This window comes from Pelecanus crispus, chromosome 12 (genome assembly GCF_030463565.1).
Source record: "Pelecanus crispus isolate bPelCri1 chromosome 12, bPelCri1.pri, whole genome shotgun sequence".
NCBI lineage: Eukaryota > Metazoa > Chordata > Aves > Pelecaniformes > Pelecanidae > Pelecanus > Pelecanus crispus.
In genome coordinates, this window is record NC_134654.1 from 10,260,044 (window position 1) to 10,282,013 (window position 21,970).

General features: G+C 46.7%; 1 protein-coding gene across 1 annotated transcript in view; it reads right to left on the bottom strand.

Annotated features, from left to right (window-relative positions):
* Positions 1-5,242: 5,242 nt before the first annotated feature.
* Positions 5,243-21,970, bottom strand: part of CASTOR2 (cytosolic arginine sensor for mTORC1 subunit 2) — a 125,083-nt gene continuing 108,355 nt past the window's right edge. Inside the window, exons 3-9 of the mRNA XM_075720128.1 lie at positions 15,484-15,677; positions 14,564-14,696; positions 13,100-13,223; positions 12,401-12,511; positions 10,915-10,997; positions 9,365-9,459; positions 5,243-5,308 (exon numbers count right to left, since the gene is read on the bottom strand). Coding sequence (XP_075576243.1) covers positions 5,243-5,308; positions 9,365-9,459; positions 10,915-10,997; positions 12,401-12,511; positions 13,100-13,223; positions 14,564-14,696; positions 15,484-15,677 — 806 coding nt within the window. The remainder of the gene's footprint in view (positions 5,309-9,364; positions 9,460-10,914; positions 10,998-12,400; positions 12,512-13,099; positions 13,224-14,563; positions 14,697-15,483; positions 15,678-21,970) is intronic.

The window sequence follows — 21,970 nt, forward strand, 5'->3', positions numbered from 1 at the left end:
GAGCTTGGTGTTAAAAACACCTTTGGAAGCAGCAGCATGATGTTTTTATGATGAATGCTCTTTCTAAACGGCATCGCCATTAAGTAAGTCTTAATACTAATGCCACCCGCTGCAGGTGCCCCAATCTCTGCACTCCAGCAAACCCAAATACTTCCATTAAGGCCTCCCTATGCAAGACAGATTATCGCATGCCGCTTAGAGCACAGTATTTCAGAAACTCTATCAACTGCAAACCAAACTGACTTCCATGCCTGACAAGAAACAGAAAGCTGCGCAAACCTATGCAAGGATGCATTTACGAGGCAGACTAAAAATCAGCAACCTGAAAGAGCTGAAAGGTCAGCTGCAAGGCAGCAGGCCGACTGCATCTGGTGAAGAGTAACTGAAATATCAAAATAGGGGATGTTTTGGGCAAAAACCTTTTCCCACCCAGACCCTAACAAACTGCTCTCCTGGTCTGCAGGAAACTCTGACTACAAGATGCAAAGACCATACACTTCCAACGACCGAGTTCAAACAGCCACTCTTAGTCTTAATGGGAAAAGACCCTCCAACATTTCCATCTCTTTAAAAATAACCCACTGATTTAAAGCTCCTCACAGGCCAACAAATGCGAGTTTCCCAATAAATACCAGCCATGGGTTGCCTTCTGGCCACCGAGGCACCGGCAGCCACATCCACCAGGTAACCACGCACCCGCAGAAAGCAGCCGTGCAGCCTCGCGCGGAGACACTGGGGAAGGCCACCATGGACCGGCTCTGGAGGAAACCTGGTGACAAGCCCAGGCCACCCCGAAGACCTGACGGGCAGGAGGTTCAGGAGGTGGTCCCTGCAGCCGGCGCCCGGACCCAGCCTTGGCCGGGGGAAGGCGGGCGGCACAGGCACCGCCTCGGTGCTTGCAGGAACTGGAAGCCCCATTGCAAACCCCCCAGCCAGGGTCAGGGCAGGCACTTTGCAAATGAACCATCACTACTTACAGGCTGAAGCAATTTAGGGCAGCAACTAAAATATATATAAAGAAAAAGGAGCAACTTTCCTACAGTCTCTGTGCTTGAGGCACCAAACTCAAGAGGAACAGGGTGTTTCTGAAGCAGGCAGGAAAACCCGATGCTGCAAATCGGCGTGGGTCTCTGCCTACTCACAGCAAGCAGAGGAGCCACAGCTTTGCTCCAGGTCAGCCTCACTGCTGCTCTTCGCTAAAAATGTGTAGAGAAATCCCGAGAGGATAACTAAGTATTCATATTGCCTATATACTTGAATTAAAAATATATGGTGAATAAATGTGTGTATACAGCACTTACTACATATATATCCACACACAGAGCGTGTGCCTAGAGTATACACACATGTACTCACACAGTATATATTAACCTATATTGCTCAAGTATATATGCTATGTACAGTATATAGCCATACGAACATAAAACACGGGTATTTATATATGTGTACAATAGAGACATACTAAGTATTTCTATGTAAACACTATACAATTACATGAACGTATGCACACACTTGCACAGTAGAAAGGAATTTGCAGCCAAAATCTAACTGGGGTGGGGTAAAAAGACAAAAACCTACGTAGCAACAAACACCACATGAGAAAGGTTGACATTTCTAAGAAAACAAAGGCCTCGGAGAAACAAGGAGGGCGCAGAAGGGCTATGTTCTCCCTCCCTGTCCACCCCTCCTTGCAGGGCTGGAAACGCTTTTTGCATTTCGCTGTTTGGTGAATTTTTGTGCAACAAGAGGAACCGAGAGGGCACAGGGAGGGTCCCGCAGTGTTAAGGTGATCCCTGATTAGCAGCAGCCATGGCCAGGTGAAACTCTCCGGACAGCCGAGCAGGGATGCTCGGGGCAGCGCGGGTGACTGACAGGGAACCCGGGCTTTCGGCGATGCACATGCCCAGCCGAAGGGCGTCCCGCTAAGACATGTTCCTCCTTTTATCCACACAGTGTTAAACAGCACAATGCCAGGGATGCTCAGAGACATTATTATCATAAGGCATTTAAAAAAAAAAAGAAAAGACCCTTCAATTTTTCCCCACCCCAAAGGCCGGGAGAGCAGGAGCTGTTGAGCAGCTTTAAGAGCCGCTGCTTTGGGCTCATTAAGCACTGTGGTGTTTTATTATTATTATTACTACTACTCATTTTTTTTTAACAAAGCCCCTACAGACCCCTTCCTGCCTTATCCAGTGAAGGTCTCACAAGCAACACCACTGCGCAAGTTTGCACTGATCCTGCCCGCACGCTGGATTGCCCTTCTACAGGGCTCTGGTTTAAGGTTCAACCAATTCTGGCTAAATTCAGAGCATCTCAGTTCCTGCCAGCTACGGTGGGATGTGGGGAACGCTAAAGGGAAAGCATCAAACTACCCCAAGCTATCTGGAACAATCTTCTTGGTTCTCAGGAAAAAACAAGAGAGGAATTAAAAAGGTGAAGCCGAGGATGACGGCAGAGACAGAGTCCCTCAATGGCATTTTACACCTTGCGAATTTTTCAGGCTAACTTTCTCATGCTGGGACATCAACCTGCTTTGTGAAGTTTTGAAACACCCCAAAAATTTCTACAGATTTTACAAATTTAAGGCTGACTCCCTCAGGAAAAAAAAGTGGAAATTTTAAGTTAAAAAATCAGCCTCTAAAATAGACTGAGTGCAAAGCAAAAAAAAAAAAAAAAATTAAAACCTATTTTTTTCGCTTTCTCTTAAGGCTCAGTAAAGTTGATGCTTGTTTCAAGTAATTCCTTACCGTACATGTTGCGGTCCTTAGAAAGCAGCACTAGCACATGCAGAGGGCAATGCGCGTTGCTCTCTGACGCAGAAAGTGGCTAAATAATCCTTTTCCAATGGCTGACAAAACCTGGGAGCACAAAGAAGACCCTCTCCCGGTGACACTGCTCACACACACAGGGAAAGCTCAGGCTCAGCTCGAACGATCAGAAAGCCTGGCTGGCAACTCAGTAGCTGTACGCCAACTAGCGTGCTGGTATCCCTCTCCAAAAAAGTCCTGCAGAGTCGTACAAACATTCCAATCTGCCATCCCAAGGAGAAACCCTTCAACAATTTACGTGGTGAAAAGCTACCGACTGCCCTGCCGCATCCTTCAGCTCAGCTCACTGCCAATGACACTGCGCAGATTCCCATAAAACATCTCTGAGTGCTTTTTTTAAAATATTGCATCACACAGCCTATGCTCGCATCCTTATGGCATGTGGCAGGAGACCAAAGCATCTTTCCAAGCAAACATCCAGAGACACATGGTGCTGCACCTGGAATAAACCTTTACTCCAGAAATCTGGAGTGAATATAACGTATCATGGGGCAATTCTGAAAACCCATGTAAAGGAACAGCAAAACATACTGTTTGGTAAAGTATTAAACACATGGCTAAGTGTTTCTCAGCAGGGATACTTTAACTCAGTTAGGGCCTACAAAGGAAAGTTACCCATGATTTTTCCTGTGGATGCTCTGATTCCCTGTCTAGCTGCCACACAACATTCCACCGATGAAAAATCAGAAGGTTTTGAAGCTCAGTGTCTGGGTCAAAAACACCGGCTCAAATCTCCAGACACAGCCTCAGCAAAACCATGCTAGAGGCTGTCTCTCAAGCAAGGCTGGAAAGCCCTCATTAAAACTGTAAGATCTGCAATTTCTTCATATCAAAAATGAAATTGGAAGAAGTCTAGAAATGCAAGAAATCCTTGGGCTCCTAACCATAAAAGCAGAGTCCTCTGCAGATGGCTTCTCCTTTCCACCACCCCTTGCTGCAGTCACAGCACGGTGCAGACTGCTGGTACCTATGCCTTAGGTGATGCTTGCTCTCCTGGCACCGGTCACCGCTGTCTTCCACGGTGCTGGGAGTGGCCATGGGCACGATTCAGAGGCGGGTGCCACCATGGGCCTTGATGCCTGGCTCCTGCTGGCCTGCAGCTTTGGCTCAAGCCAGGAGCAAACACGCTCCTGCTGCCCCATGGGAAAAGCCCACATCTTCTCGTGACAGGACCAGAAGGAAATGCCTCGGGTTTTATGCGTTTTCAGCACCATTCTGCTTCTGAAGGGCTGCCCACTGAACCCAATGGAAAAACCCTGTGAGTCAAGTCCCCAGCTGGCAGTGATTTCCACCCTGGTGATGAAGGAGCTGATGAAAAACCACAGGAGGGTCCCAGCAGGGCTTGGGCACCTTCCTGGCCCTGGTGGGGACAACCTGCTGTGGCTCTTGGCCAAGGTGGCCTGGGACGCGCAGGAGCAGCTACCCCGGCACCCCGGGTAACGCTCCGTGTCCCCGTGAATGTGTACAAAGTGGATGGGAAAAAGCTTGCGGGGACAGGAGAAGAGACACCTCCCTCCTCTTGCTGGCCCTGGGGGACAAGGGCTTGGGGATGGCTCTGAAGTGGGGGTGAGGGGACAGCAGCTGTCCTGGAGCAGGGGACACGGCGGGAGGACACTGGGGGCAGTGGGAGGGTGACTGGGGAAAACTGAGCTAAAACAGCCAAGTTTCAAACACGGACAGAAGTCTTGGTGGCACCACCTGCCAGGAGGTGGGCCAGAGCAATGCTCCCCCTGCCCGGGTTTTCTTGGAGCAGCCAGGCTTTGACTGCAGGGAGAAAGGGAAAATTCAAACAACTGGATGTTCTCCCCTTTTCCAACGCCAAACAGTTTTGCGAGGGGAAACAGAATCCAATTCTCATCCTATCTCAACATATGCAATGACGGACAGTCCTTGGAAAGTCTGACGTGAGGAGACAAGCCAGCACTCTGCGATGTCTTTTCTGTTTAATTCCACATTTCATTTTGTTTATGGTTTTCAGGGCTCTCTCTGAGCAAGCAGCCCATCCGTCCCGGCCGTGCCGGAAACCTCTCAGCAGAGCGCCCACGCATGCGGCCATCTGTGCCGCTGTGCGCTGGGGAAAGGCGGCTGTCCCCAGGTAGCTCCTTCCACACTGAGAACACAGGCAGGTTACACTTCGCCTTGGAGCTGAACCTCAGGAAACCATCTGAACTCCCTTTCCTCCTGCCCCTCATTCATAAATTTAATAAAATAACAATAATAATAAGAATTAAAACAAAGGCTTATTGGAGCTATTTCTGCCCAACTTTCCACAGTCTTTTTTCATGTCACTCTCTGGAATCAGATTTTTCAAGAAATACTGTGAGAAAAAAAGAATAATAATAATAATAATAATAATTATAATAATAATAATAATTATAATAATAAAAAGCATCTGGAACCAGCTCAGAAGATTTCTAACGCTTTTCAGCTTGACTGACTTGGAGTGCATTGACCACACCGTTTATATTTTCTTCAGGTACCTGCAAGAAAACAAAAAGAAAGGTCATGCTCTAGCAAAAGCCAGGGAGGGACGACAAGAAACAGAGAGGCAGGAGACAAAGCCAGAACAGTCCCAAGGAGCCAAGTACTTTGCTGTTGGACACCTGAACTCTGCTGAGAAAGGACTCCATCTACAAGAGAAACCCTCCAGTTCAGAAGCGTTAACCCATGGTACCCCTAGGAGCAAACACTCTAAGTGAGATCTGCCTGGTTTGCTGTCTGTGTGGTGGGTGATGGTGGGGAAGCAACTCTTCCGGAGTCTTCCTTTCCTTCTCCTCTTCCTCTCTCCTCCTTTCCCTTCCTTTTGCAGTAAAGCATTTGTACGCCAGGAACTTGCTCATGCAAGGCGCCTGTGCGGATGGATTTATGTGACTGCCTAAGGGCTCCATGAGGCTCTCCGGGGCATCTTACAGGTTTGGGACCCATAAGTGTGGGTGGGGAGATCACGTTGGGTGACAGGGGAACATGTCCATCAAAAGAAGAAGAGACCTGCCAGTCTGCTTGTGGTGGGGGGTCCCAGATGGAGCGGCATAGCACCTGAGCTTTCCTATCCAGTCTTGTAATGAGACTTAACCATAGAAGTCCATATACAAAATTATTAGTGGGTGTCTTTTCACATTTACTGCAAGAAAAAATGCTTGTAACAGAAGATGCAAAAGATCTCAGAGTGACTGTCATCTGTAGAAAAAGAGTATCACAAGTAAAGTTACATCAGACAGAAAAGAGGTGTCTGACTTACATAAACTCAAAGACGACACTCAGGGGACAGGCAGATAACAGCTTTTGAAAAGTGGAAAGGGGACTGAGGGAAAAATAAATTATCTGTGAGCTGCTGCAAGAAGCCAAAATAATTCACATTAACTAAGTTGAAGATGGGACTGCCTCCTCTGTGAGGTATTTGAGTCCTTGGCCAGGAGTACAATACCTGGATTTACTGGACACCCTCCAGAGCTCAGACAGTGGAAATACAACTGGACTGTGATTTTCTGCAAGGCTTTTAACAAACCTGAGGAAAAAACCCATGAGCAATAACAAGAAAAATGTTAATTTTCCAATGGGAAGATGGAATAGGAGCGGCTAACTCAGATGATGTGTGAACAAAAAAGTCAGCTGAGAAAGGAAGAAAATAATCTTAAACCAACCATACGGCAAATTCTTCTGGGTTAGAAAGAAAACCCCAGCAAACGTCCACCGTAGGAAATAGGACTGTGAAACAGGATTCTCCACTGCCTCCCCTCTCCATCATTTTTCCCAGCACATTGAACACTGCAGTGGAAGAAGTTGTATGACTCTCTGCCTCTCCAGAAGATAATGAGAAAAGACACAGGAATCAATTTTGCAAAACACACTGTCTTAGCCAGCCCCAGCGGATGATCAGCGGGTCTCTCCATATGCTCCTTCAGCACAGTACAGAAGCAGGAGGAAGCAGAACCGGCCTGTTCCGGCCAACTGGCTTTGACCTGCACGGACCCACCTCCTCACTTAAACACAATGGGCTGATCCTTCATGCACCGCAAAATGCTTGACTCCCGTAACGTCAAAGAAATGGTATCAATCATACCACAAATGTTTGGGCTGGATTTTCTCCATGACAGATGTGCAAACAGCTTTGATTTGTAGGATGCATCCTAGTTTGCCACCAGTGGAGAAGTCCTACCCCTGTCTGCCCCTTAGAAAAGACCCCTATCCCAGGGCAGCTGGTCCAACATGTTCACTTGTCAGCTAGAGGGCAGATCAAAGCATCTACCATGAAGGGAAAAGTAAAGCTGCAAACTACGCCCCAGATATAGGTTCAGCCTCATTAGATGCAAACTGCTGGTGAAGAAGAGCAAGATACCTCTGAGCATGAGGCAGCGAGAGCAGAGCACCTGGAAAAGGGACTCTTCTCACTTGCTCTCTCTAGAGGGAGCCGGAAACCGCAGCTCTCTCCAGCCCGAGAGACACACCAGGGACCTGGAGGCTCCCATCTCAGCATTGTCCCAAAGGGATTTCTTCTCAAGCACAGGTCCTGATTTCCAGGGCAAACAGCATTCTACAGCTACAGCATTGCAGGAAGACCTGACCATTAACACCCAGGTCAAATAAAAAGTTAAACAACAAAAAACCACCTTAAGATGCACAGGAGAAAAAAGATCAGGTCAAAGGGAACAACAAGCTTTTAAAAGCACTCTAAATTGTTGACAACAAGAACTGAACAACCTTAAATAAAGAGAGGGAGGATGTAGAGACAGGATTTCAAGACGCACTTAGACCTTGAGAAATGTCACTAGAAGTCAAGGTGTCTGGGTAGCAAAGTTGGGGAAAATGTAACAAAATCTAGGTCAGGGTCTTGGCCAACAAAACCAACCTAGAGCCAGCAAGCACGTAGCCCAGCCACCACGCCCAGAGCAAAGTCAAGCAAAGGAGGGCTTGAAATGCACCTTCCACACGGTGGAAGGATTTGGCAGCTAGAATAGCATTGTCCAGATGAAAAGGCTTTTAAAACCATACAAAAAGAAAACAGCAAGTAGCAAGGAAAATGCTAAAATACTGATTTGAGTAAGGGAGATCTGCAGACCTTAGGGCATGGCCCAAATAATACCCTGCCAGCTGCTTGGAGGCAGGGATCTGCTGGGCTCAGATGCAGCAGGATGAGACACTTTTAAAAGGCGGAGCTGCCTGCAGAGTCATCACAATTGTATGGCACAAGTTTCAAGTGAAATATCTATTTTAACTCACAGGGTTTAGCTCTCCAGATACTGCTTGACAACTAGAAGCACTCTGCACCTTGTGCTCTGCACAGAAAGCATGCACCTGGGGCCACAACAACAGGTAGGAATGTGAGGCAAAGCTAACAGTATTGATTTTAAAATGGTGTTTTATTAGCTTATCTTATCAGCACAGTTAATATTCAGGAAAATAAGACAAACATATATAACACTTTGACCTTTGCTATCTGGAATAATATTTACTTTTACTCTTTACACACATGACCTATAGGCTGCAAATGGTTCACACCAACTGTGAAAAACCAAAGTAATTAGCTGAAAAAAACCCGCCTTGAACTCATTGGAGCTTTTACAGGTCAATAGTAGGGCCTGAGCAGTGAATTTACAGTGATGAAAGAAGTATAATGCAATAAATGGCACAAAGCAGCTGAGTTTTGTTAGCGCATAGGCTACTGACTCCCTCCCTCAGGACTTGGGGAATGGGCTCCAAGTCAAATGCCGTCCTGTTTGTGGCTACAGGCATAGCAACTTTCCCTTTTCAGGGAAATTCCTCATTTTTGAGGGTGTCCTGTACAGCCAAAGGAAGAGCAGAGGTAGGCCTAGAAGGTAAAATATCCGCCAGTATAAAAGAGCAGAGAACCCTGCATGAATGGCAAGACCCTCATGTTGATGACCCTGCTGCAACTGCTTATGGGCACTCATGAGAACAAACATGGCAACACCCTTCTCTGCTTCAAAATCACCTTCCCTTCCTGTGCTGCCAATTATTGCTATTTTATCAAAGGCCTACACCACGAGGAGGATGATGCAGGGACAGCAGAGATAATCAGGACTCACAGAATGGTCTCAAAATGCAAAGGTTAGGGCCATGCAGGTACCAAGATATGAAGGCAGGGCTCCGCTACTGGGAGTCTCTCCAAAAAGTTCTTCACACACAAAAGCACCCTCCTGAGAGTCTAGAGCCTCTGACTACATTTGCAGGAAAACAGAAAGCGTTTGTGGCTGTTTCTAATAAAAGATAGTGACGCAGTGGAAGAGACTGCTCGGGGAGGTCATGAAGTCTCCATTGCTGCAGGTCTTTAAGGACTGAGACCAGCCTTTTGCAAGAATGAGACTGTAACACAGCTTTGCCTTGGGGTAGGGCTGGGCTTGGTTCAGGAGCCTCTGACCCAGGGCAGTGACAGCCAGGAGGCTGGAGAGAGGTATCTGCTGGGCAATGTCAGAGCAAAGGCACTCCAACAAGCTCTCCAGATGGGAAATGTTCTCATCATGAGTTTTCTCCCAGGGAAAAGATCTCCCTTATTCCAAAGAAGCTGTCTTGATACTCACCAATGCGTGATCAAACTTAAAAGTACTGATGTAGTAGGCTGGGATGTCGGCTGCGGCCAAAGGCTCAGAAATCTGAGCAACAATTCCACATTCATCTGTGGGGGAGATAAAAAGTCAATCACTGTCTGAATGGCACCTGTCAGTCTCACAGAACTTCTGGGCCTTGCCAGCTCCGTGCCTATACAGGGAGGAGTTTATCTTCACAAACCCCAATCAGAAGGGATCTCTAGCAAAATGTGTTCGTTCTCACAGAAACAGGCTCTTTGGGCCATCATGATACATTGCACATTTGATTTTATTGCCTTCTTTTTGTTACAGAGAAATGTAAATCCCCAAAGGCACAAAACATTAGAACTGGAATGATTTTCAGAGGTCCAAAGAAAGGCAATTAATTATGTTCAGGAAGGAAGCACCCAAACCAGTCTCATATACCCTTAACCTCCATTTTTCTCTTTAGTTGTTGCTATTAAACACTTTGCCCTGCATCTCTGAGAGAGGAGATGCTGACCCACTGGTTGGCCTGGACACATGGTTCCTAGACCACAGACCACCACAGCCCCCGAGACAGGATTTCATGACAATTTAAATGGTTCATCTGCCCTGTTCATCACAGATCAATGGTACATTTTTTCCAGATGAAATCTGAGTTTCACTGATCCAAATTGAACATTCTAACTTGATTTTAAACATTGCATATTTAGGGGACTGGTAGGTGTCCTGATGTCCCATCAATGACATGTACCATGCCATTTCTACATATTTTGCCTCTAAGATGCATAAAGAGAAGGTGCATGAAAATTTCCTTCTTGCTACTTTTGGTTGTCTGGTGTAGAAGTTGCAATTAAATATAAAAATTGGCCAAATATTTTTCAGAAATTTTCTTGAAGCTTGTATTTTACAACTGTTTCAGAGACCATGAGAAGGAGCCCCAGTGTTTTCTGAAGATCAGGCCTTTGCTGCAGTATTCAGATCAGACTCCTCAAAATTACAGGGGACATAAAAATAACAAGAACACTTCTGCAGACATGAAGCATTTGCTCTGTGCTACTTAGGTACAATATTCTTTTCAGTAGAGAAAACGTTTGCAGCACTGGATGTGAAACAGGTCTACGAATAGGACTCCCACTTGGACTGCTATAAATCTATGCAAAATCTACTAAAGCCATAGAGTTGCCCAAGGACTACACTGGAGTACGACAGTGCCTTCTGACCACTGATTTCAGTAATCTACAATGCATTCCCATGCCATCTTTTTGTCCACTTTTGCTCCTTAAACAGAGACCCAGCTGTAGCTACCTCCAAAGTCCAGCAGATTAATGCAATTTAGATGGAGCTGTCAAGCATGCAGCACTTCCAAAAGTGTATTTAGAAGTCTGACTTATTAGGTAGGAGTCAGGCTCATCCTGTTTGAAAATCTCAAGCTTGCAAAGTCAGGTTAAACTGCTGGCTCTTAAAAAGCCTCAGCCTCAGATGGATTTTTCCATCATCCTTGAATGCCCTGAGGCGACTGACTACTTGTGCACCAACTGATCCCCCAAATGTTTACCTACCGAAGCCAAGAGGCTGCCCACCAATCCTCACCATCTTCCAGAGTTCGCCAGATGCACTTGTAAACAACAAATTATTAGGAAATCTGTAAAAGAAAAGGAACACCAAACATGGCAATTAAAACACAGCAGTGTGTCAGATTCTGCCTGTGGGGATGCTGCTGTTCCTGCATCCCTGTGCTGCTTGAAGCCAACAACAGTGGCAGCAGCAGCTCGGTGAGACTGAGAAAACCTAAGGCAAGGGGGGACAGATGCACTTGCCTGCCCCTCCAGATGTCCTGTGGTAAATCAGCATCTGATGCTGGAAGTGTGCATAGGCACCCAGAGAGGCACAGAAAAAGATTTCTAAGAAACAAGCTATGCCCCAGCTTCACAAACATCAAGACTGTTAATCTGAAGGCTTGATTTGAGCTGCATTTAGAAACACCTAGGGGCAGAGTATGTTTCCATACCTACTCTCTTAGGAATGTGAACGGTGACCACTGGTTTTGTTTCTCAGCATCATCAGTGCTTTTTCCCATACCATCCCTGGGAGGTCCCTGGGATCCCTGCAGAGATCCCCATTTCTCAGCAGGGCAAAGAAGACCAGTGGCTAAGAGTCTTGGCTAAGGTCAAGCAGGCAGTCTGTGACAGAGAAGGAATTGGCTGCCCAGGTTCCCCAAGCTCCCGGCTGCTGCTCCAACCCTCCAGCCTCTCTTGAAGGCAGACAGAGGTTTACTCCAATTAAGGTAGAAGAAACTTTCAAGAGGGCAATTAATAGTTTGCTAAACAAGTCCTTGGGGCAGGCAAGAATCAAAACCAAACACCGCACTGTGTGTCAAAAGCAAATCTATGCATTGCATCTCAGTGCAGCATCCTGTCTAGCCTCCAGACCTCGGAGACTTCTGTGATGTGAAGCTGCAGAAGTACACACACACAGAGGCTGATATTTGCTCCCTAGCTGACTTTCTCCTTGCCAGACAAACGAGTCATGGGCTCCCGCTGCACAGGGATGACTCAGTACATTATCATCACAATGAGACTCCGCACCAGGCCCAGCCATGTGTAAAAGCAAAGCAGGAGGACAGCATCACTGACGTCCCCACCCTACTTTTGGCCTTTAGCAGTAAAACTTCAACGACGTACACCATATTTTTTTGACGTACACCATATTTTTTTGTGTTTTGCTCTTAAAAGCACAACTAATGAACAACGGAATAAAAATGTCAAAATCACTTTGCTCCAGTGTTCCTCTTTCAAAAGTGAGATAATCCTACATTACATTGGCTTGTGATTTCACTGAGGGCTTGGACAGACAAGCCCAAAATTCAGAAGCTGGAACTAACATGCCAGACTTCACTCAGAAAAGTGACAGGGTGTACAGACATGTGACACCCATGCAATGAGGCTCCCAAGAATTAACAAGGAAGAGCTTAAGCTGCTTTCTGCTCCTTTGAGAACATCCCAGGTGCTTTTTTGGGGTCCAGGAGACCCTAAGACCAAAGCTCACCTCTGCTGTGTCTGGACATCCATGACCAAGGAGATGTAACCCTCAATGAGAGAAAAGGAGAAAAAGCGAATATGTCCCGAGTCCTCGTTGCCCACCACTGAGTCTTTTACTCTGAAGAAACAGAAGAGAAAAGCATTAACTGTGGCTAGAAGAGTAAAGGAAGGCTTTTAAAGCAGATATAGCCAGTGAAACCAGACACATTCATACGCTGACTTAGGGAAGTGACACTGAGTTCTGTCACATTATACTGCTTTTCATTTTTTTTGATTTTGCAGGGAAAAAAAATGCCAGTCCCCACAACTGGCAAAACTCTCGCATCCCAGCCCCAAGGTCTTCTTGCAGGAGGCTCTGGGCCAGGAGCCACAGGCACCAATGGGCAGCAGCAGAGCCAGCTGTATATCCTCCAGTCATATGTTGATATGCAGCACATTGATCACATTGCTACTCTTAGCTTAAATCTGAAAAGGCTCAGCTTTCCAAAGCCAATGGATGTCTTTGGGCACCCTCAATCTCCTAATTGGCTTCAACCTGTCAGGACAACTGTCTTGAGCCTGCGAAACCTCCCTCCCTAAGTGCAGGGCATTGCAGCAGTACAAGGCCACAGCAGATCCCTGGGCATCCTGGAGCAGCAATGAGAATTTGTGCCTCCAGATGCCAGCCACACCTCCCCTGGGAGCCTGTCTCCCTGCTGGGACCTACCCATTGGAGTAAAACATGACATCCATTAGGAGTGTAGCAACAGTGGGAAGGGTATCTGGATCCAGGCTGGTGACGCAGAACATATTACTTGGACTGGAAAGGGGATGAATGACAGGCCTCTGAACTGAAAGAGACACACACAGACACACAAAACTATGAAGCCACTTCTGCAGCAGGTTCATGTCCCACCAGGCATGTGCTATCCATGCACCGGCAGCAGCTGCAGAGAAAACTGACAGCATTTGCAAGAAAGTTCCTCATTACTGAAGCCCTGTTGGTCCTCAGACAGGGACTGAGGAGCCTGGGGACAACCTGCTCTTGTGGTGTCCAGGGGGTACAGGGTGGGATCATCCTGAGTACCCTGCCCTGCACGGGGCACAGGTCAGTCCTCTGCTTGTAGGGGCTTTCAGGCCATTGGGTGCATCCACATGAGACAAGGGGTAAGCTAAAGGAGGTGCCAACACAAACTGAAAAGTAGAAATAAATTCAGGTTTCCACCATTTAAAAAGCAGGGCTATGGAAGGCATTTCTCCGGCTGTGGTTGCTTGGCAGTACACCCTCTTCTCCCTCCTTTCTGGGAGCCTATTTTGCCATAATACCTACAAAAATTAAAAACCAGCTGTCATGCAGCAGCTTGGCAAACACGCTTGCAGCCAGCAGCTGAGAAGCAGCTGGTATTTAGGCATGCAACTATTAAACACAGCAACACAGTGAATTGCATACCTGTGCATAACCAGTGTGTGTTTCACTGTGCTCTTCCTTCACGCTTTGTGTATAAGGCTCATTTTCTTAAACAAGATTATCTATAGCTATCAAGTGACGAGGCTGAGTGGCACTTCATAATAACTGATCCCTGCTTTGTTTGGTTATAAGCATAAAATTACAGACAGGTGTATAGGTAAACACATATACTTAAGTAGTTGCTTTTCCTGATTGTGCCCTTTGCCTGATGCTTGTTCCTTTAGACTGGAAGCATCCTAAGGTTCTGTACAGGCCTGGGCTGACAGTGGTCTTGATCCTGACTGGTATTGAAGTGTGCAAGTTGAACAACAGTATTCTCTGTGCATCAATCACTGCAATACTTAAACAAGCTTTTATATAAGCCATTTTCCTTTGAAATGTTGAAACATGAAAGTATGGGCTACAGACAATGTTATTTTTGCAACTGAAATGAATTGTATTTTAACCTTCTGTCCTACAAAATGTGTGTCTCCTCTAGAAATGTGAAACTAGCATTAAAAGGCTTAAATTCAGCAAAGCTCATCAGCATTGCTCAGCAAGTTACGCACCTCCTCAAATCCTTGGTTGAACTGGGAAACACTCAGGCATGTATTAAGATAGTTCATTATCTTACAACAGGATAAACATTCACCAAAATGTTGAAGGAAGGTAGGAAGCAGACTTTCACCCCCATGTGTCATGGAGACCAACTCCCTGGCAAGTTGAGCCCACGCTGGTTCTTACCCAGTTTTGGTTTGACAAATCCATTTGTTATCCCAAGGTCATCAGCAGCCACTGTCTCCCCATTCACTACTCTGAGGATGGTGAACTCAGCAGCCAGCGTGTGCATCACGAAGGGCAGGTCTCGCTCACGTACCTGAAGTTGACAACAGGATTAGCTTGTGATGGTATGCACCAGAAGTGACAAGACACTGCAGCGGAGGTTACGTACTCTCAGGGCACAGAAAAGTGGACACACCACTCCTGCTTGAGCCAGCAGGTGTGTAAAGATAACTGCCACCCAGATGTGTGTCAAGAGAAGCACATTTGGTGATATCACTGCAAATATATATAAGATTAAGTACCACAGTGCTTTCAGGACTGTGGAAAGAGTGTGGAGACTTCTAAGAGGGAGATGTTTCACCTCTTTTCCAGCATCCCTTCAAGAACTCAGCACTGCCTGTTCTTCAGCCATGCTTCCAAAGGAAATAAAGCTTATGTGGTCATGCCCTGTGTGCATGCACACACATGCGTGTAAGACAGAAAGACTGTCTGTCTGTCTATCCCCAGAACAACTTTGGAGCCTCTTGGCCATCATCAGCCAGCCTGACAGCAGACATTACGCTCCTCTAACTCTCAGAAAACCGATGTCGAGTGATGGTGGGAAATGCTGCCAGTGCCTCCATTAAGGGAGAGACTGCAGTGTGGGTTCTGCGCTTTCATTAGACACCAGGTAACCCATACCAACAAATGCCTCGTCCCATAGGAAAAGCTCCTGCGATGTCAGAGAGCCTAACCACAAGGCACAGAGCTCTGGGGAATGCAGACGTTGGTATTTGTGTTGCTCCTCAAACAACTTGTTCCCAGAAATGTCATTAAAACTGCCCAGATGAACTTTCATCTTGTGGTAGGTAACTCTGCCTGGTCCTCTCATGTCCTCTTACCAGGATGAAGTCCGTCTGATAGGTGGAGAGCATGAACACTGAGATGTTTTGGTCAGCTAGTGGTGCTATTACTGACTTGGCAATTTTGGTCACTCCAATGGGCTGGGAGCCGGAGAAGCCACCTCCACCAGACACCACGTTGAGGGCAAGCCATGTCGCATCAGCCACGCTCAAATGTTCTGAGGAAGGGAGCTCTGCAAAGAGACAGAGGGGAAGGACACAGGTTTGTTTTAGAGGCAGAGAGAGTCAGGTCCACCACCTGGTCCATATGTGGTTAGCACAGACCTCACCGCAAGGAATGAGATGACCCCATTTATCCAGCCAGCCTCCTGGGCTTCCCATGCTGCTTCACAGGTTGATTCTGTGCTGCTTTTTAGATATGATTGCATCAACTTCCACTGCACGATTCATACAGATTTTCAAGGACAACACAGGGAACTACATGAGCCTCAGCGATTCACTTGGACACTGGTGACCAGCACTGCTGACTTCCCCATGTGGAAACAGCCTGAGGTCTTTGACTTAACTCAAATTTCTTCTATCACACAATTTCTTCAAATACTTTACTCGGGCTTTTCTGGTCTCTTTTGTTTCCTTTTTCCTGCTCTAAACCCAAATTTTGCTCTCCTGGCCTTGAGATGGAGGTTGACAGAGCAGCCTGGGCACTAGCCCAAGACTTCGGAGATGCCGAGCAGGTACCCTGTGCATCTGCAGGCTGCTGCCTCCACCTCTAAAGCAGAAGATAAAAGCCGTGCAGCTCTGTAAGAGATGGTGTAACATATACACTAGAGATTACAAGGTGATCACATACTAAGATAATGGAAATCTTTTTAAGAATAACACCAGTTCCATTCCATTTGCTTCTAGTCTATTGTCGTTAAGTAGTTAAAAATCTGCAGCTAAACCATTTAATACAAATTATTAACTCTTTTAAAGAAACCTTTATGTATTAACAGCCCGTAAAACCAGATGCGGACTCTGGAATGAAGGCATAAACTTCTCTAAGATTCTCTGGACTTTGGATTTTGGTTTGGCAAATTATAGAAACAAACAGTGCAGATCCAGATCCAGACTTACAAATGCATAATCCCAGTTAAATCTACTTGGCATAAGGAACTTGACCTCAGAAGCAGATCCAGCCAGCAAAGACACAGCAGAGGTCCCAGCGGAAACCTACACACTTTGCTTAGAGGTTAGATGCAGCCCAAAAGTATAAATCCCAGTATTGCTGCTCTTGCAGTCAGCGCCCTGGCACCGTAGGCAAGCCACTTCATGTCTCCATACCCACGTTTCCTACTCTTGTCCACCCACTCCTGGCTCCTCCATACAGTATCCTTCCCTTCTCCTTCAGCAAGACCTTTGGGAGCTGTTTCTGTACAGCTCCAGACACCATGTAATAAATTCATAACCTCACACCCCTGAATCCCCAGGCGCCACTGCTGTGAGACAACGACAGTGCTGAAAACCCAAAATGAACTGAATAACAAATACTGTTCGTTTTGCTCTCCTCAATAACCTCAATTGTGTGTGGCATGAAAATAACCCTGAGCAAACACACTGCAAACAGTGGGGACACTGAGGGTTCTGGTTCTGCATTTTGATGCTTAGCTTCATAGGCCAATGTTTCTTTTTTACTGAATAATCAGAGCTTACATGGAATGAAAACTAGGCACCAGGGAGAGTGGGTAAGTTTATGCATTAATCAAAAGCATGTTACCTCAGAGAGACCAGTGCAAGTTGCTTGCAGGAAATTATTGCAGCAAAATACCATTTTCTGATCAGACAGCCCTTTGCATCAGAAAAGCACCCCCAAAACAAAGCTTGCTACATCAATTGGCATAGAGAAGCTCAGGCTCAAAACAACTGCTGCTGATCTAATAAGCAGCTGACGTCTTTTTTTCCTTTATTCCCACCTCTGTTCCTTGCCTGTGAAATAAATAAGAAGAAGGAAAAAACCAAAAAGATGTGTTCCTTCTTTGGACATGTATTTGCTCCCTGGCAGCACGGAGCAGGCAGGCGCAGGCGAGGCCACCTGCACGTCATCGGTATTTACACTTCCATTTCCCGCATCCCAAAGCCATTAACGCAGCCAGGCAACTAAATCACTGAAAGGTCAAGTGACACCTTTCCTCTCTGCAAACTCATCCCCAAAAGCCTCTGGCAGTGCGGCTGCCCCAGTAGCTGCGCCAGCTGCGCAGGACGCACGGGCAGCTCCGCGTGCTGCTGTGTCCCGTGCTCACCCACCTGTCCCACCCACAGCGGGCATGTCCCAGATGTGCCCGAGTCCGCTAACAACTCGTTACCAGCAGCAAGAAGACATCACAACTCATTTCCCTCTCTATAAACAGAGTAGATGATATTCCTGCTTTGTATGGGTGACATGGGCCTGGCTGCAATTCATTAAATACCAGTTTAAATACTTTTTTGGGTCAGGGACGTGATGGAAGATGCAGCGTATCACGGTGGACGGAGGCATTATCACATTTCACTCCAGCAGCAGCGGTGCTGGAGGAGCTGCCCCAAGAAGACCTCATCAACCTCTTCCTCAGGGGGCAGGAAGGCTGATTTGCCCATTGCATTTGTAATTACTGGGAAGTGTTGATCGTGTTTGGTTTTATGTGTTTAACAGGCCCTATGAAGTGTGACAGGGGCCATTGCATTTGCATAAGTAACCTGCTTCTCATAATTCAATTAACTTTGCAAAAAATATATAGAAAGTGACTGAAATACCAATTTTGGACACTGTTTCTACTACGCAGCCAGATGGAAAAGTACAGCCCAAATTTTAATGAAACAAACCCAGGCTAGAGGCTCAATAAATTAATCTAAATAGCATCAAATAAGCCACGTGGGAAGGTGCTTTGCCCAGGAAGCTGTTAAATGCACTAAACCCAAGGAGAGCTGAAAACACCAGACGTAACATTAACGCAGACTCAGTGAAGCAGAATAAGGTAATAAATAAAGAGCAAAATGAGGAACTGCCCATGTTTCAGCACCAATCCACCAAACCCGCCATCTCCACCGCTTCCCCCACAGGAGAGCAGAGCTCCTGACACCCCACAGCCTCAGCACTGCAGCATGCCCTGTCCTCTCACTGCGAGATCACACGGAAATCTCTCTGTTGGACTCTCAAGATCCTCTTGCAACAGGTTTATAGGAGTGCAGGTCACTCCCGCTTCTGATCAGACAGGACATCTCGCCTCTTGCTGAGAAGGACCTCTGAGAGGTCAGAGACTTGGGCTTTGTTAATCATAATAAGGGTCTTTGCTCTGAATTTGGACTGAGGTGAAGCCTTTAGATTTTTGTGGTTTTACTGTGTAACACTTTGCAGACCTGCTGCCAGGAGCAAGCACCCAGGAGCAGTTCAGCTGCCCACAGGCTCTGTAACCATCATTTGCTGCCCATCATCACAACCATCACTGGCAAGCAGAGGAGGCTCACAGGCTCCAGCTGTCACTTCATCCACGGTAGCTGGCATGGAACCCCACCAACCCATGCAAGATGTGATCATCCTGATAGCCCAAGCACAGCACTCATCTCACCTATGAGTTTGCCTGGCAGTGCCACACTAGGTGCCAGTTGCTGGTGGGCTCCAATAGCCCATGGTACCACTCTCTGTTGGCACAGCAGTTTTCTCGCATCTGAAATTCTCCCCGCTGCACGAAATCTGCAGTGCCACGAAGCAGTCAGACAGATGCCGCATGGGACACAGCACGGGACACAGCAACCCCCAAGGGAGATGTTAAACAAATGCCAATCCCTGCTCAAACCAAACCCAACAAACGTGTCAAATAAGGTTTAGGCCATGAGTTAAACTGCCTATTCACACCATAGGTGATTTAAAAGGTCAGAGGTCTGTCCAGAGCCTCACCGGCCCATTTGGCAGGTACAGTTGAAGCAAAGCAGCCTCCATGGCACACATCATCCTGGGACATGAGGTGGTGAGTATCATATCAGCCATAATTGGCTCCTGAGCTCAAATAATCAATACCATTTCCAGTGAGGACAACAAATGTTGGCCAAAACCCAAATAAAGATTGAATTGCTGCCACTGGAGTGCTATGAAATGCTGTAAGCACTGCGAGGTGGTGCTCCACGCAGCACCCTTAAAATACCTTTGGGAGGATGCTGGCCAGATGATGAGCTTCCAGCTCACGGGTCTTTGCAAGCAGCCAACGTGGCCACAGAAAGCAGAGAAGGAAAATCTCCTGGTTTATAGCCCTGACCAAAGAGACCGCGCGACAGCGTGGGTCTGCGTAATGGTGGGAAAACAGCAACATTTTTCTGCCTTTGTTTTCCACCCTGGGGACCCCTCCGCCTCATGCACCCTGTATGGCTGGAAGCAAAGCACTGGGAGAGAGTCCTCCTGCTCTGGAGGAGCGCTGGAAAATGAGCAAGATGCTCGAAGAAAGTGCAATGCCACCAGAACTTTTTTTCCCCTTTCTGTACCTAATTTAAATGGGTTTAAATTTCTCATAAAAGGGTTAAGGAGGGATAACTGGAAAATGCACAGTTCCATAGCAGAAATATACCTCACTCACCCACACTGATATCTGGATCAGGTCCATGCAAAGCACTGCCAACCAAAGACTTCTTCCCTTCCTCCAAAAGAATACCCTGTGAGCTGTTTTCCGTGGACCTTGTTCCAACTTAACAGCAATCAGATACCCACTTGAGGACACCTCTTAGCTTTCAGGTGAAACTGCAGATATAGGATGGATTTATTGTAGTGCTTGGAGAGAAATGAAGGCGCTCAGCTGGTTTGTTTCTTTGGTGTGGTACGTTGGATCATCTCCTAAGCACTTATCTTAACTCAGTACACAAATTTTTGCCTTATAGCAGAGTACTCTGGATGATGTGCTACTCCTTGATTTGTTCTGGTACTCTGAATGAACCAACTGCTCATTCAATTCATCACTATAGGACTTAATGTTCACAGCCACAGCTAACTCCAAATGTTAAAAAATAACGAAATTAAAAAATACTGTGGATTTTTTGACCAGCCTTCTGGCTTTAGATCCCTTACACTGTACTTATTTCACCTTTTATAGCCTCCTCCTGCAAAAATGACAGCTAGACTCTTGCTTGTATTAAAAAGACAGAGAAAAAGGCTCCTGCAATAGCAGGACTCCAATGGTCAGGCATCAAAAATAAAAGCACTGCCAACTGCAAAATTCATGATAAATTGGGAGAGCTGTCGCCAATGCCTCTATGTGTCAGCACAGTTTATGTATATATATTTTTAATAGGATTTTTATGTTTATTAAAGGGTTCTCTTCCCACTGCCCAGTGGAAGCTTTTCATTGCTCTGCAGTTTTAAAACCCCATCTTATAATAAAGTGAGGGATTATCTCAGGTTGTAAAGCCTGATCCAAAGCCCAGGCGCCTTTCTGACTTCTCTGTTGACTTTATCACGCAGCCACCAAGGAGGGGCTGGAGAGGCCACCAGGTGCCACAGCTGGGTGCTGCTGAGAAACGCGTGTGATAGCCAAAGCATCAACGGGCCCATGGGGAGCTGCGATGCCCAAGGTAGGTTTCCAGCACCCACTGGTGTGGTTTCCCTGACATCTAATAAAGTGCACGTGTTTGAACTGGATGGCTCTGCTCAGAAAACTTTTTAGGAATTTTTTATCCTTGAGGGCACCATGGAAACTGGCCACATGAGTTCAAAATCTTGGGGGTGGGGGGTGAAGAGTGGGAGGAGGATAACCACCTGACCCTCATCTCTTTTGTAAAATCAGGCCAAGTAAACATTCCTTTAATGTTAGGAAATGGAGGACGCCGATTCCCTCACTTTCAGAAAGCCATGTGAAAGGGGATAAAGCAGGGTAAAGATGCCATTTATCAGTTTCTATAGCGTGCTAAAATCCAGAAATAGCTCTGAAGCTGGTCCAGTGCCCAGCTTTGTGTGTCCCAGCCTCACTACTCTGGAAGCATGAGGGTTATTCCTGCAGGATGCCCCGTTTCTCACTTTGCTGTGCCGCAAGGACAAGCCGAAGCAATCCACTGCTGTGCTTCCCCCACAGGGACTCCACAGGGACCCCACCAGGGCAGCAAAAACGTCTTTGGGGATGTTACAATGCAAATCATAACCTTTCAGAGGATGCAAAAACCCTCTCTTTGCTCCTCAAAACATGTATGCTGCCAGCTTCACACTGGGAGCAAAGACTTTTGCTGCTGCACAAATTCTAAACACGCCCCACAGGCAGTTTGCAGCGCCGTGCGAGATGGCTGCCAGGCGGAAAGTCCTTGGTGTCGGTTTGATTCGAGTGCCACAGGGCACTCCCACACCAAGGGACTTATCTAAGCACAATAGCCGGGCGAGATGAAAGCACACCGCTTGGCTTCATGTTGGGAAACATGATGATTAGGTCCAAAAAGTTAATGCTTTTGTGCACAAGAGAAGGAAGAAAATCCCACAGCTCTGAATCAGCTGAAATCATCTCACATGCCAACAAGCTTGAACTCGTCATGGGAAGAGGTCGGC